This window comes from Pagrus major, chromosome 3 (assembly GCF_040436345.1).
Source record: "Pagrus major chromosome 3, Pma_NU_1.0".
Taxonomy (NCBI): Eukaryota; Metazoa; Chordata; class Actinopteri; order Spariformes; family Sparidae; genus Pagrus; species Pagrus major.
In genome coordinates this window covers 3009887-3026488 of record NC_133217.1, presented here as the reverse complement: position 1 = coordinate 3026488, position 16602 = coordinate 3009887, and the positions used below count along the sequence as shown (strand labels likewise).

The 16602-nt window shown below is 43.6% G+C and overlaps 1 protein-coding gene across 1 annotated transcript in view; it reads left to right on the top strand.

The window, feature by feature from the left end:
• Positions 1-16602, top strand: part of dbpa (D site albumin promoter binding protein a) — a 31910-nt gene that overhangs the window by 6731 nt on the left and 8577 nt on the right. Inside the window, exons 2-3 of the mRNA XM_073462998.1 lie at positions 1072-1343; positions 1756-1996. Of these exons, the coding sequence (XP_073319099.1) occupies positions 1072-1343; positions 1756-1996 (513 nt within the window). The remainder of the gene's footprint in view (positions 1-1071; positions 1344-1755; positions 1997-16602) is intronic.

Below are 16602 nucleotides of genomic sequence, written 5' to 3'. Positions count from 1 at the left end.
CAGTCAAGTCAACTTTATTTATAGATGCCTTTTAATGATCGCAACTAAGTGCTTGACAGAAAGCAAAGGACACAGAAGCACAAACCTCAGCCGCTGTTGATCAGACGACAACAACAACAGCCTCTGGAGCTGTTGTTGTTGATCGTCAGACAGACAACAAAGAACATTGACACGATTGTTGTGCAGCTCTGAGTTTCGGCAGGAGTCTCGTCAGTTGGACGTTAATGCGAGGAGACCTCACAGATCTGGATCACGTCCAGAAATCTGCCCATCAAATAACAATCTGAGAACAAGGCTGAGGTCCAAGAAAAGAGTCAGATCTTGTGGAACAAAATGTCCATTATGTGCCTTGCTCAAGGGCTGACAGATGGCAGCGACATCTCTTTGTGGCCACATCTTGTAGTCACAATCGACGCACATCAGTTGATGCTTTTAAAGATGTGATATGTAGGATTTCTGCATTGAAACGTCGAACTTCTTCTCAGAGTTTCCAACAATGTTCAAATCCAGAGAAATCCACGAGTTGACTCAAGGTTACGGAGCGTTTATCTGGTCACCTGTCGCTAAAAGTCCTGGCAGAGAGTGAGGAGATGGGTGTTTTGATGAGCATCATACTCCACCAGCGTGTGATTTACCCTTCAAAACCTGGGACCATCTGGCCATCAGACGTATCTTTAAGCACTTGATCTAATACTGCTGGAATATTTCCCTTAATAATTTGGGCACATGAAAGTTTCCAGGCAAATTGATTTGACATCATCATCGTACACTTTTTTCCAACATGGACACAAAGCATGAAAAGTGCTTTGTTGGGTTTCATTCAAGCATCAATAAATCATTTGTACATTAGTTCGAGGACGGTTTAATAACGGTAAACAAATGAGACCAGTGAAAATGAGATCATCAGCCTCTTTCTCTGCAGTAAGAGTCGATCTGCTGGATTGTCAGCGTGAATATCGGCTCTCATCTACGAACCAAAGGAAGGAGACGAAGATTTAATTAGCGTCTGTGGTCAGAAAGAGTTTGAAAATGAAATAATCTAACAGACTTCTTGTACCTTCTTCTCTCCAGACAAAGACAACAAGCCCGTGGACTCTGACGAAGACTCGTTGGGCCCCAATGGCGGCGGCCCCGGCGGGGTGACGGGAACCATCGGGTCCAGCGCTGTGCGGCCGCTCTCCCAGTCAGCCTTCCTGGGCCCGCTGCTGTGGGAGAGGACCCTGCCATGTGACGGAGGCTTGTTCCAGCTTCAGTACATGGACCTGGAGGAGTTCTTGACCGAGAACGGGATGGGGATGCACAGCAACGGGCCCAGCTCCACCAGTGCCCAGATCCCCTCCCAGGTAAGACTGGTCAACTTCACTTAAACCGCACCAAGCTGTGAGACACAAATGATACTAACTAGCTTGACTTTTCACAAATTACTTTATTAGCTAACGTTACGAAGCAACTAACGACAGATCCATGCCACGTAGCTAAGTTAAAGCTAGCTCGCCAACCTTAGATTAGGTTTAAGTAAGCTAGTTTGCCGTCCCTACCTTGCATCGCTCTTTCCTTGCGGCTCTGATGCAGTGCTGTCTGAGCTGTAGTCTCTCCAGGAAACACAGCGACCTGTTCGGCCACCCTCCCGGTCCCCTGCTGCTCTGATCAGACCTTTGTCCATTTTCTCACCTTCTCCCATCAAAAACTTGTTGGGTTTATTTAGCACGAATGATAACGATAGATAACCTCACATATTTCTCCCTCTCCTCCCAGAGCTCCCAGTCGGCGGTGCCCAACCAGAGCTCCCAGTGTCCTCCGACCTCCCCTCCGCCCTGCTCCTCCTCGTCCTCCTCCATGTCCTCTTCATCCTCCTCTTCCTCGCTGCTGGGGCTGGAGACCGTCCAGCCGCAACCACCGCCGCCGCCACCGCCTCAGCAGGGGCAGCAGCAGCAGCAGCAGCAGCAGCAGCAGCAGCAGCAGCAAGGCATGATGGGAGGACCCGAGTGTCTACATGGTGAGTGAACGTGAACGTCGACATTCTCCATCAAAAGTTTTAATATTTATCACTTTTCTTCTCGTAGCTTCTGAGAAAGGCGACAGAGATTAAAATTGACATCTTCGTGTGAGAAGGCGACATTTTCTGCACCAGCTAATACAGTCAGACGTATATGAAGCTGTACATGCAGAGGCCTTAATGTGTTCTGGCAGTAATGATGACACAGACTCACGATACGTTACATTAACTAACCCTCTTCAGCAATAACCACAGTGAGATCTTCTCTAATTATATCTCCTGATAAATGGCTGACACCCTGTTCTCCGGCCCGTCCTCGGCTCCCTCCGACAGCCTGTTTTCATCCGTTATATATTCATAATTTATTGTTTCTTCTCTCTGCTGCCGCTTTTGATGTGAACCAGAACTGCCAGAACATCAGAGGAGCTTTTCTGTCCGTCTTTCTTTTATATTTTTTCCGTCCTCCTCTTGGAGATTTCACAAGTCTGACAACTTCCAATTCTAATTGAAACCCTGCGAAGCCCGTCCTTTATCACGCTGACGGTCATGTTCATCCTGTGAGCCATCGAATGAATCATGGCAGCTAATTTCATGATTTATTGATGACAGATTGCCAGAGGTCTTTGTTAACGTTCGGCGGTTGTATAGACACTTAAAAAGGGAGGATGAGACAATGAGTGATGGAGCGTGTGAAGTTCTGTCAATGTTTGGACTGAGACGAGGAGACAAAAGTTTTTTGTAACTGTTATCATTGTGACGGAGAATCTTTGGGTTGAACCAACTGATTTTTACACATTTAAGCGAAGCAGAGCTGTGATGCTGCTTCGCTGCAGGGATACGCTGTTGACAAACCACCGGACAGGAGGATTTAAAGATGCAGATCACTGTAACGGGAAATGCTGCACAATGGTTAATTGTTCCCTGACTTCAGCCTTAAGGCAGTGTCTCCTCCAGAAGTGCTAGATTAAAGGGAAGTTTAAGAAACGCGAGCCTTTCCCCGGCTGTTGTTGTAGCCTGAAATGCACGTTTTTGCGAGAGTAGACGAACCACTATAGAAGTCTATAACGCTGGAGATGTCGGGTGTATGGCAGATATATCCAAGTCCTTTTCTTCCTAAAGCCAGTCGTCTGCTTTATAAAAGAGACAGACCAGGAAACATCGAGCCAATCCCTGCACAAGATCCCTGAATTAGAAGTTGGTGTCTTTAAAACTGTGTACATGCGTAGTAGAAATATAACCTGTGGAAAAAAAACACATTTTAAACCTTATTTTTGGTCAAAGTCATCAAACCTTTTAAGCTGTTTTTATTAGATTTTTATGTCTCTTTGCTCCCTCAAACTGTAGTTTCCTGTTGCGGCTTGAAACACCACAGGTGATAGCTGGAAGAGTGAACCAAAACAATCGGCTGAAAGACGCTAAAAGAGCTGCAGAGTTGTGTAATGATTCTCTGCGGGATTTAGCAGCTTAGCTACGACACTACACTCGCTAACTGGCCGCTAACTTTGGAGCCGTACGAGCAGAAGCATTATTGCTGAAATGTGTTTGCTTACGCCACAGACTGAACCAAAACAATGGGCTGAAAGACGCTAAAAGGGCAGCAGAGTTGGGTAGTTATTCTCTGTGGGCTCATCTTCACAAGCGACGCCTTTCACGTTACTGTTGGCCGCTCGATCCTTTGTTAGCATAAGAAAATCCTGATCCGTGCAGCTTTAAAACTAGTTTTAAAAAGCTTACAACTGCAAATATGAGGAAACATCCGAACAATGAAACTGAAGAGTTACAACTGACAGTGAGACGGCATCCTTTTTCAAAAAGCAGACATCAACGTTTAACGACTGCTTCTCGCTTTGTTGTTTGACATATTGCTTAGAAAATGTTGCCTGACTGGCTCGACGGCAAAAAGCGATGCTTTTATCACGCAGTGATAATCAGCGCGAACCTCATATTTGTATGCACGGCGCCTCGTATCTGTGCTTTTTACAACTCGTGGTTTTCACAAACATTTGCATACCTCTAATACAGTATGTAGTTATCTGAAGGCCGCTGCAGGCGGAGAGGAGACATCAGAAAAGAGAAACACAAAAGTGCCCAGCAGGATACGATTCTGAAGAAATCTGACTGGAACATTGTGTTTGTGTTTTTTTTATTTTTATTGTGAGTCATAAACAATGAGAGAGGAGACGTTTCAGTGTGATAAAGAGCTGCAGAGTAAATAAATAAAATCAGAAAATTAAATAAAAGCTGTTGTGAAATGAGACAGATGTGAGAAGGAAAGACAGAAAGCAGGATCGAGCTGCTTCAGAGGAGTGAATACAAGTGGATACTGCTGCAAGGCTGTGTGTGTGTGTGTGTGTGTGTGTGTGTGTGTGTGTGCATATCTGCCTGAGTGCCTCTGCAAATGTCTATGAATATACCTCGTGAGTGTGTGTTTGTGTGCATGCCTTCACGTGCACATGCTTTTTTTTGTGTGCGTCTGTGCAGCACGCTGAACTTCGAACATGCATATGAGTGTCCTCTTTATTTCAGCCATTTGCATGCAACTGTTTGGGCTTTAATGTGAACATGCTCGTGTGTTTGTGTGTCTGTGTGTGTGTGTGTGTGTGTGTGTGCGCTCTTTATTCTGAATTATAAACACGTGACTGGGTTGAGCATGATGCATCCAGCCAGAAATCCCTCAGGTCGTTGTGGAGCTGAAGTGTTACTACAGAGCTGCAGAGAGATGGAAAATAGACCGGTTAGAGAATAATCCCGTCCACATGCACGTTTGAGGTTGATTTTAATTTATTCTGGGCAGAATGGATGAACAGCTCAGAGGGAGGGAAACAGAAATATGGATGCAGCTGTGGTTTTTATAAGGCGCTTTGATATCATCATTTTTTGTTTGTTTGTTCCCTAAAAATGCAATAAATCTGAAATATCGACATCAGCGAGGATTAAACTGAGGTCTTTAGTTGAGAGTGGACAAAAATGGAGACGAGTGGATTAATGCTGCGAGATCAAACTACGACTGAACTAGCTGTGGTCACGTAGCTGGACACAGTTTACAGCCGGCCGCGACTCACAATTATTTTCATTGTTGATTAATCTGTAATCGATCATTCGTCGATATAAAATGTCTCACCAACAGTCCAAAACCCAAAGACTCGTCATCATACGACAGAATAAAGCAGCAGATCCTCACATTTAAGAAGCTGGAAGCAGCTAATTTTAAGTATGTGTGCTTCAAACATGACTGAAACGATAAATCGATTATCAAAATAGTTGGTGTTTAATTTTGTTTTGATCGATCATTACAGCTGCAGTTTACTGTAAGTATAGTACGCTTGTGGCAGCTATTGTAAGCTTGGCTAACGCTGGTATTTAAAGGGAAAATTCACCCAAAAATAAAGATTCAGTAATGATCTCATCAGCCGCTGATGGAGCTTCACAGCAGAACAGCGTTGCTCAACAACTGAAGCAGCTGGAGACTCGTTTTAAAACATAATCCAAGTCTCTGAAAGCCTGAATGGATCTGAAGAGATGTTTTTTACACCCAAAGTCTTCACTGTAGCCGCTAAGCTAAAAGCATCAGCGCTCACTCCGCGCCCGAAGTGGAGGCACCAGCTCGACTGTGTGTCGAGGGGGTGACACACAGTGTATTCCTCACATCAGAACTAGAGCTGAGATTAATTTTGCTTGATCATTTGGAAATTTGACATTTCCACAAAAAAGTTTAAAAACCAACAGAGAGCCCGGTGTTGATATTTTAGATGGTATCTGCATTATCATCATCACTACTGATGCTCTTTAACACCCACTGAGCTGCAACCAGTGAGGTGACATTTTTTTCCATCTTTGTGATCGAAGAGGAGGAAATCTGCTCCTCAGAATTCGTTAGAAGTTAAAGAAAGGCGCTCACTGTGACTTTAAGATCGTGTTTCTTTCCTTATAAAGAAACAGCCCTTTGTTTTCTGCGGAAAGGAAACCTGAATCACTTTTACTTGTAGTTCAGATCAGCTGTTATCTGCTGCATCTTCAACACTTCCAGGTCACTTCACTCAGTCACAAACCCTCCGAATCAAAAAACATTTTTTTTTTAAAAAAAAACCTCAGATTCCCACGAGTGTGTTCATGCACGCCGGAGGACACATGAACTCATTGACCTGCGATGTGTTTGGAAGGAAGCATCTGCTGCACGAATGTTTCACTGCTATTACAAAAGGCGGTCCTTAATGGTGATCACTTATTAAACCGGCGATAACAAAGAAGAACGCTGCATGTGAAATAACACACGAGCCACAGTGAATAATGAATAAACAAGAGATCCAACAGCAGACAGTTTGACACGGGATAAAAATAAAACAAGTCACCTGGAGAGAAATCCAAAAATCTGACTAACAGCCAAGATCGTAATCAGCTGCTCCTTCGCCTCGAGGCTGATCTGTGCACCAAACTTCATGGGAATATGTTCAGTTTGCTTATCCTGGTGACTGACTGACACGTAAAAGCAGAAGTGGCGAGGCTTCAGCGGGAACTACGGATAAAAAACAAACAAGCTTGATAAACGTCTACACATCTATAGAAACCTGAAGCCAGAAGTTTACACGCAGCAGCTACGTCTGGGACTTTTATCAGACGTTTACATTTTGATCATCAACTCCTGAGGGAGGTTTTTTTAGTCGTGTGTCCACTACTTCGACCTTCTCACAGTCTTTTGTGACACATGACTCATTTTCCAGTATCTGAATTCACTCTTGTGTCTCAAAATGTGCAAAAAAATCTGAACAGATATGGTCACAGTGCTTCAGACAGATGCTGAGGACAGAGTTTAAAGTGCTGGAGGTAAAACGTCTGGACATTATCATGTAATTTTTTAGCTTCTGTTAGCTGTCTAGGATATATTAACGTCATATCACGGGGCATTTACAGCTGTTTTAGTCTCCTACAATCTACTTACAGTCTGGTAAGGTTAGCATCGTCGGCTAGTTGAACGCAAATGAAAAGTCTAAATTACATCAACACCTGACAAATATAAGTTGGAAACTGTTGCGCCCCTTCTGGGAGCTATTGAGCAGCTCAACGATCTGCAATCGCGACTCTCTACTCAAGGGCTCTGAACCTCACTAACCAAACTAACCAAACAAAGGGCAAGGAGTACGAGCCAATCAAAGGCAGAGCAGGCCGGGTCATGACTTCACCGTCCAAGGAGAAGATGTTTACAGGACAGTAGCTAGCTGTTATTTTTCATTATAAATATACATACTTGTTTCTTGTGATCGTTTGCATTTATTCGTTGCTAGGCTGCAAACACAACACATCAAACTACATATATGTCGAAAAAAAGCTCAGCTCAGCCTCGATCGCTGCAGACAAACAACCTCAGCTCTGATCAGACCGCCCTCGGCCTGAGGAACGACGTATATATGACTTCCCCCAGCTGAGCTGTTTTCTCCTTTAACCTCACAACTGCTTTACCTCAAACACACACCAAAAATACCAGCTCAGATAAAACGTTTAATGCCATCATACAGTTATTAAAGGATGAATCTGTGCAATTGATTAAAAGAGTGAGAAATGACTCGCTGTCTCTTTAAAAAAGACGAGAGAGCAGGATAATGCCACGCTGAGGCGGTGAGTGGTTTAACATTCAGCGCTGTGATTAATCCCGGTGAGCGAAGGGTTAAACGAGACTCTGACTCTGCACTCTGCACAGAGAGAGAGAGAGAGCAGCGCTGGAGGGGGGGAGAGCGAGTCAAGAGTGTGTGTTCGCTTTGCATGTTTTGAAATCTCTCTCGCCGTCTCTCACACGCTCGGGCCATGTGCGGCCGCCACGTCACGTGCCGCTGCAGAAAGCATCAGAGCGAGAGGGGAAGGGAGGGGAAGGGAAGGGAGGAGGAAAGAGAGAGCGAGGCAAGAGGAAAGTGGAGGGAGATAAAGAGAGAGAGAGAGAGAGAGAGGAAACAGTGAAGATTACAGAGAATAAACAGCGAGGACGAAGCACAAGAGAGAGAGAGCAGGGAGTTAGGAACAGGAGAGAGGGGTTTAATTGGATTTTAAAGCAGATCTGGATGAAGTATATTAACAAAGACTTCTGATTAATGTCTAATAACTGCACAAATTCACATGTTTACCATGTCAAGATCTGCAGGAACAAGTTCCTCCTCTGCCACAGAAATACAAAGAGTAACTACAAACCATTCAGGACCTTGAATTCAACAAGTCAGATAAAATAAATCCCTTACTTTTGTAGTCTCGTCGCCATTTTAGACGTTATCACAATCTCAAATTTAGTGCAGATATTCATAGTTCCCAGAGGATAATCACTAATGACTATTCGTCTAACGTCAACACGATCACCTGAAACTAAGAATCATGTTTTCATTACCTTTAAAAGAGCCTCTTATATCTACAGAGGGAACTGGTCTGCAAAACCGCTATATGCTGATGATGTCATGACATTTGTGCAACCATCGAAACGTTAAAGACAAAAACTGTATCGCCAGTTTAACTTACGTACACAAGCTACCCAAACCGTGTCTGGTACCTTGTTATTGGTTAATCTGGCGCATGCACAGTCGTGTTATTTGCACACACAGCAATGACAGAATGAGTCATGTGACCTTTTTTAGTTTGGATCTGCCACCTTTACAGTTGAAAGCAGGACAAACCGGTGGCATGTGTCGTGCATCGTCTTGTAGGAACACCGCTGTCCTTTCCACCCGGCAGCAACATGCATTAACTCTTCAAAAGACAAGCTATTTTTAACTTATTTGTCACAACACAGCCACTGTAAGCTGATTCTATACAGACTGACTGGACCCAGACGCACGTCTACGCATTAAGTGTCTGTTTATTACCGCCGCTAATGTGCATTGCACTTAAAAGGTCGAGTCCAGACTGAGACTGAGTGACTGAAATGAAGCCTCCACATTCATTAAGTGAAGAAAACACATGTTTGTCCAGCAGAAAAGCTCGACCTGACTCAACTATTGCCGTGTGTGTTCTCATCCTGCAAGACACTGCAAGTGTTGGGCCTTCAGTGAGAAACAATGTTAAAGAAAAGTGAGAAAAAGTTACTCTTGGTGCAGAGTTGCATGAAAACGTAATGGGGGTCTATTCTTGGCAGAACCCATCCGCCATCCAAGTAATGAGGAAATCCCCCCAGCAGTTCCCCTCACCAACCAACCAAGAAACAAACAAGCAGACAGACACAGGTAAAAACATCACCTGTTCGGAGGAGGTAAATCAATCTGGATACAATCTGGATATGCCGAAAATACAGATTTGTCAGTCTGAACAAGGGTCCAGTAGCCTACATCTTTTAAAAGATATACGTGTCACTCCATACAAAAAGCACTGTAGGATAAAACATAAACAATATACATGTTAAAACTGGCCGGAGGAGAGCTAGTTAGCTCTTAGCTGTTAGCAGCCAGCATGCAGCAGAGTCCTACGGTGTGTTTGGCTAACGGAGCTAACAGCTAAACACACAGCAGGACTGAGAGTTTCTGCAGTTTAATGTGACAAAACCAGAAGTTTACAGTAATTAAACATACTGAAGTACTTCAGCTGAGTACAGTCTGGAGGTAAAACTACTTTGAATGCTTTTTAACTAAAAACTATGCACGACTTTCCTCGTGGAAGTTACTGAGGAGGTTACTGGGAGGCTAGCGTTAAGTAAACACAGCATGATAATAACTGACAGTCCCTCATGGCTTTAGAAGCGTTAGCTAAGTTGGCTAGGCAATAATAACAGTGTTGATAGTTCACTGGACGAAGTAGCTAACCTAAATCTTCACAAATAAATCATGTGTCGGACCAAACGCTCTAAAAACGAGGATGAGCGCAAGTTTTCGGTTAAGTGACCGGACGCATCGGAAGTCGTGCAAAATCATAATAAAGTAACAAGACAACATTTTGACTTTTTGGGTGGTTTACATTCATTTCGGGACATTTCTGCGATGGTAGTCACGAGCCCTGAAAGAAACCACTGATGGAGACAAACATTAGTCAAAGTCAGACGCTCCTTGAGAGGTTTTGCGGTGCCGACATGTCGTTTGTTGCAGACACACGAAAACCGCGACGTCGTAAAACATCTGAGTAAAACAATCAGTGCTGTTGTTGTTCTGGTGAGGAGCGCAGACGGATCTCCCGTTTGAATCTGTCATCACATTTGTTGGAAAGTCAAAGAGTTCAGTCCTGATGAGACAGAACATCTGTACAGTGGTGCGGTCGGCTGCAGAAGAGTTGCAGCCTTGTCTTCATCTAGAGATTCAACTACCTGCAAAGCGTCAGACTATGTGGTGGTTCTGGTTCTGTCATGTGACCGGGTCTCATAATGTGATCAGAGCGTGAGCAGAGGGAGGAGGAGGAGGAGGAGGTCACTACTATCTCCACACTGTGATGACATAACTCTCAGTCAGCGTGTTGACAGAAGGAACAAGACTCCCGGGGTGTGTCACCTGGACTCGATTGTTTCTGCTGTGTATGTGTTTGTGTGTGTGTGTGTGTGTGTGGGTGTGTGTCCACTGGTGTTCTTGCACACTCATGTGAAGGTGCACGTGCCGACTGTATGTTTGTGTGCAGAGGCGAGTCCGAGCCTGCCCGGGGTGTGTGTGTGTGTGTGTGTGTGTGAGTGGACGTCCATGTGTGTGTTCAGTGTCTGACAGTGTAACCGTGACTTGAACTGAAATTACAGCCAGACTGAAACCAGATGTGAGAGACGCTGCAGAGTGGGAAGAAAACAAGTCACGTGATGCAATTAAACACAACGCTCGGGGCGAGAAAACTTTATATTTAAACACCAAGTAGATTTATTTTTAATTCTTGCAATTTAAATGTGAAAGCACTGATAGCAGAGGTCGTACGCTAGTGTTAACTACTACTACTAGCACTGCTGTTAGCCTGCTGCTAACTGTCCTGCTATTCATGCCACGACTGAAGCTCTAGAAATGGAGACTTATCTCCTGCATCGCTCTGCTGGTAGCGTCATCTGCTCTGAGGCGCCTCCGTGACTCTGGGTTTCACATCATCGTCGTGTTGTGACACTTTAAACCACCTCCACGTGTGGTTGGATCCGATTTGCAAATATCGCTTTTCATGTGTTTTTTTTTTTTTTCCTGTCCAGACATCCCCAAAAAAAAATCAATCTGGGTGTGCAAAAAAACAGATTTGTCTGAACAAGACTGTAGCTACGAGTCACTCCAATACAAAAGTGCTGTAGAATAAAACACAATCAATAGTTTATAAGAGCCAAATTAAACATTGAACATTCAGCACGTCATGTTCTTCTACCCGACAACCTTTTTCAAGCTGTTTTTGAAGCAGCCGCGCCTGTAGCGACACGTTTCTGTCTGATTAAATCAGTTTCCAGTTCAAAATTCAACAAAAAAGTCAGTGTTTATGTTAAAGTGTGTGAGTGTAACTTTGTTCTCAAGTTTAAACATTTGTTCCGTCTAAGTTCTTGACACGTGTGAATACGTTTCTTTTCTCCGTTTCATATTTTGACTGTTTGTATGAGAAAACAAGCCATTTTTTTGCTGTATAAAAACTATATAGACCAATTAATAAAACTCATAATCGACGGATCGATCAATAATCCATGAAGGAGTATGTCTTCCAGCTGTTTCTTGCCCGTATAGTTAGAGGGAAAGCTCACAGTTGGTCGTATAGCTGCTGTTTGTGGAGGAAAAGGCTCTGATGTGTTTAAGGTCGCAGAGGAAGAAGCTAAACACGGCAGCAGACGGTTCACGGCCGTGTTTACGTTTCAGGGAGGGGAGCTCCTCTTTACGTAACGCACTTCCTATATCACATTCCACGTCTGTATTGTGTTTCCACTCATGTTGTTTTTTTTCTGCTTGGCACAAACAGCTGCTGGCAGAGCTCACACTTCATCTCCATGTTGTCCAGCGAGAAACAAACTGTACAGGAAATGAAACGCTGCTCTGACTCTTTATCTGATTACTGCTGCTGATGGGAGAAACCCACTGCTGCTGCTGCCGCTGCTGTTATATAACACACCGCTCTAATACTGAGTGCTGGGTCTGATCCCGCCCCGCCAACACTGCACAGCACTGTTTCAACACACTCCACACTCTTTGATTTGAACAGCTTTGAAGCACACTTTTCACATATTTCTAATTTATATACAAGAATTCGACTTTTTCTTTTCTCCAGCTGTTTTTTTGTGACTTTTTATGCTCCCTAAAATACCAACGGGGCTTTTTCTTTCCACTGGCACTTATGGCCACGCTGAGTCAAACCATTTCCATCACCAGTTTTTTTTTTTTTCCCATGCCAAGTTGGGCCAAGACATGACGATGTTAAAAAATGACTGCTGGTGAAAACCCAACTTTTCCTCCAGTTTTCACTACGAAGAATTTATGGAAAGCTTTGTAAGCTGCCTCTGTTGACAGTGCTGCAGGGAAGAGGAGTGTTTTTACAGCCGCTTGTCCGACCACGATGCAAGACGAGCTCATCATCAGTTACACATGTGACTCGAGTCCCAAGCAAAGTCACAAGTCATTTTTTTCTCTTCAGCAAGTTAAGTCACAGGTTGTGTCAAGCGGTGTTGTGAAAAAGTACCATGAAGTCATAGTTGTGGGAAAGTAAAACTACTGTGTTAAAGTATTACGTGAAAATCATTAATCTGAATAGTACTTGAGTAAAAGTATGTGCAAATTCAGCTTTAAACTCAACCAATTACATAATTCACACTAAACAACACCGCCTGTGGAGAAAGTCCCCAGACTCCCTTAAGAAATTGCCTAATTTTATGAGTTTTTGAGTCAGAAGAAACTTTATAAATGTTGTGAAACACCATCTCTGACAAATTCTTAACTACTTGTGCCTTCTTGTAAATTCGGCAAATATTCTGCATGAAGTTTTTCCTTTCTTAGTGTAAAAATGTCCATTTCGACACAGCGGCGTGCATGTTTTTTTGCATATAGAGCGGCAGAGTGAGTTAATGGCAGGTATGAAGCTCAGGGTGGATGTTCATTCCTCCTCTGACTTCTCACGGACGTTTTTTACAGATTAAACTAAGTGTGAGTCAGTGTATTTTCCCACAATTCAACAGTAAAGTTACATGACACCAACAGTCATGTAACGTACCCATTATGTTGTGTTTGATGACTAAACATTTCGGCGTGTCATCGTGTTTGTTCTCCCGTTGTTGCACCTGCTCTGATGTCTAAATCTACTTGTGTCCATTTTTTTCCTGTTCTATTATTAAAAGTTGAGCGAACGAGATAATTTAAAATATCGAAATGACAGTTCAAACGTGCCTTTTGTAGGCATTTTGGTTTCTTTTGACGGTTGACGGTGGAGATTTAATAAGTCATCTTTCTCTTGAAAAGCAAAAAGTCCAATTATCGTCACAGCGAAGCATCAAATGAAGCGATTCAGTCACAATGAAGTGGAAGTGGAGTCGCTAATTGAAGCTTAAATAGCAGTTAAGTACTTAACTTTGATGAAAACTCAACTGCAGCTGACTTGGAAAAAGTACAAGAACACAAAGATCGTCTCAATTACGAGAGAAGTTAACCGTTACCGCCTTCCTCGTATAATTAGCATAATGATCATTGTTCCAGTAATTGCATTGTTTCTCTTAATTAAATAAGAGCCCACTGAAACAGGAAAAAGGCTTCAACAGATTTAAAAGGGAGACGCTCAGAAGCAGAGGATGATCCGCCGACGTCCACTTAAGTTGTTCCTACATTTCCCAAAATGCCTTTCCCCCTGACCCCCCTCCCCAGAAAGCAGCAGTGAGTTGTGTTGTAGCGTTCAGCTGTTGGTTTTTCTGTGTAGGTGGGATCCAGTGGAAGTATAGTTAGATCAAGTGAGCGATTAGTCAAGAGGAAGAGTTGCTCACCTGACTCTCAAAACCTCAACCTGTCTATTTTCAGCCGCCGTGGGCGTCTCTGCCCACAGCGGCCGCTTCCTCCTGCATCGCTTTGTGAAAACACTCCAGCAAAATGGCGGCTCGAGAGACAAGCCCGTTTGATTCTGAAGGACGGAAAACAAACGTGCCGTTTTCTTCTTTTAAACTCTGTTGGACCTCGAAAAGACTTTTTTAAATAAAGTTTCCAAAACGTTCTCCAGGTTTTTAAAGTTACAATATGGCACCCGGCTTCATCAGTATGCCTCCGTATGCTCCGTCTGAGGATCGGCTCCTCACATCCTGAGGCGAACGCTGTGATGGAGATTTTAAAAATGATACAGCAGCCGTTTTAAAAATGAAGGATTTCTCGACTTGACACAAATATGAATAAGAAATGAAGGCTCTAATTCGAAAACGGTGCAGTCCCTGAGATTCACCAAACGAGACCTTGAAAAGTCTGGAAGAAAGTCAAAGTTAATGGACTAAATTTAGAGTCGCAGTTCTGGCAGAAGCACCGGACTCGATGTGATGTTTTATGGCAGGAAAATGGTTTATTTTTAAATATCACAAGTGTAAATTGCTTTAATCCAACACGAGGCAGACTGTAGGTTGATGTTGAGAGAGACGGGGAGAAGCAGAGATTGACGGGCCGAAAGAGAAAAACATAATCTGAGATAAATTAATGAAAGCAGAGAGAGAATCCGAGCGTCAGCGGCTGCTTTCGTCCAAATGGCTCCCGCTCACACACAGGAAATGAAGCCTGGCGAAAGCAGCGCTTGGCGGCCGTCTACCCGAGCAGCAGCGGGATCCGTGTTCTTGGATCGGTTTCAACTTTTTGCCCAAAATGGTTGTTATTAGGGACGCAGACTTATCCAGGATCAGCCCCGTCCAGCTGCCAGAGAGTCAGATCAAACCAGCAGCAGCTGATCTGGTGGAGTCGCTGCTCCACGGACAAAAACAGATGGACCAGAGGATGTATGGACGGATAAAAGAGGGGGGATATATGGTGCGTTGCATCATGGGAGATGCATGGTGATTGTATGGATGTGTGCATAAACATGTGGAATGTTTTTTTATCCGGCCACTTTTTTGATTATTTGATCAATTAACTAAAACTGGATCATTAATCCAAAAGCCAAAGATTCTTAATTTACCGTATTTCCCATATTAAAGAGATGGGAGCTAAAATGTGTTGCAGCAATGAACCATGGGAAAAACGAAAAGTGGTTTTTGAACCATACAGCATGTAAACATTTTCTAGCAGACAAAAACTAAAAATATGAATCTGAAAATGAGCGTAATGAGACCTTTAAGTTAATATTTCTGTCCATCAGTTTGTTTGTTTTTGGTCGTCCTGGAGGAAAATATCTGCCTCATTAGCTGCTAAATGCACCGCTTTGTTCACCAGCTAGTTGCTAACTGTATCTGTTCGCCGTGGGTAGGTTGCTCTTTTGCCGTCTGCTGGAAACAAGACCGATAACAGCGGTGAGACTGAACCAAAACTGTAAAAAGTTGCAGTCGTAAAACCAAAACACTGAGCTGAAAGATGCTAAAATGGTCCTTGGAGCAGCAGAGACAACCTGCATAAAATGGTAATAATTCCCTGTGTTTGTTCAGCAACACATACAAAGACACCATATCAAGAGGACAAGTTTGCAAAAATAACTAACCAAAACCACGGGAGTCTGGAGGCCGGGCCAAAGTGAACAAAAGCCTCGGGGAAAGTCCGGGCCAGCCGGGCAGCGAGCTGCAGGACCCAGAACTTCCCTCCCTAAACTGAGAAACGTCATAAAATAAACAAACAAACCCGCGAAAACAGGACTACCAGGCCTCCGTCCTCACAAGAAAAGAATCGACTGGAGGAAAAGGAAACACTCAAACGGGCCGGACCTGCTCGGTCTGTTGAACAGAGCTCCTTGTCCTCCGATCAGTGCTGCTGCTCCTTTCACAGACGGCTATTATTATTATTATCAATACAGCAGCTTACATTGTGGGATGTCTTTAAATGGCTGTCAGGATTCAGGTTGGAGAGATTTATTAAAACAGCGAACACGACAAATAAAAGCTCCACGACGGACGGATTATTTACAGGACAGAAATTAAAAACGGGCCGCTGAGTTCACTGCAACAAAAGAGCCTTCTGTAGCTAAAAACTCTGATAGTTTGGGGAACTTTTGATTTAATTTCCACAACAGAAACATTCAGAATAAGAAACATGTGATCCATGTTCTTAATAATAATTTCAAACGGCAACTTTCCTACTGGAGTTTTGTACACATTCCTGCTTTATCCCCTTTTTTTTGTAGAAACGTTGGCCCGTTAGAGACATCACATGCGAGTTCGGAGCGGTTTTATTTGCAGGTTGTTGGAGCTCGAGTCATTTAATTCATTTGTTTAGTAGCAAAACTGGCATCTGAACGCCGGTGGCTCCTGGTAATGACACCAAGATGCCTGGAAACCGAAGCTTCTGCGAAGAGAAAAGAGGAATCAGATTTCTGACTCTTTCTGCCAAAATGTCAAACTCTGCAGGACTCCAGCCAATCGTCGGGCTACTGTACCAGTCAAGTCCATGTGACTTTTGTTTACAAGCCCTGATTACAACCGGGAGCCCAAAATAACCAAAAACACACACAAATAAAAGTCAACTTTTCCACTCTTGGCTTGGACCAAAGAAAAAAAATCATGTGTAAAGGATAATGACTGGAGGGCAGGATGATGCGTTCACGCCACACTGGAGCGTCTGTAA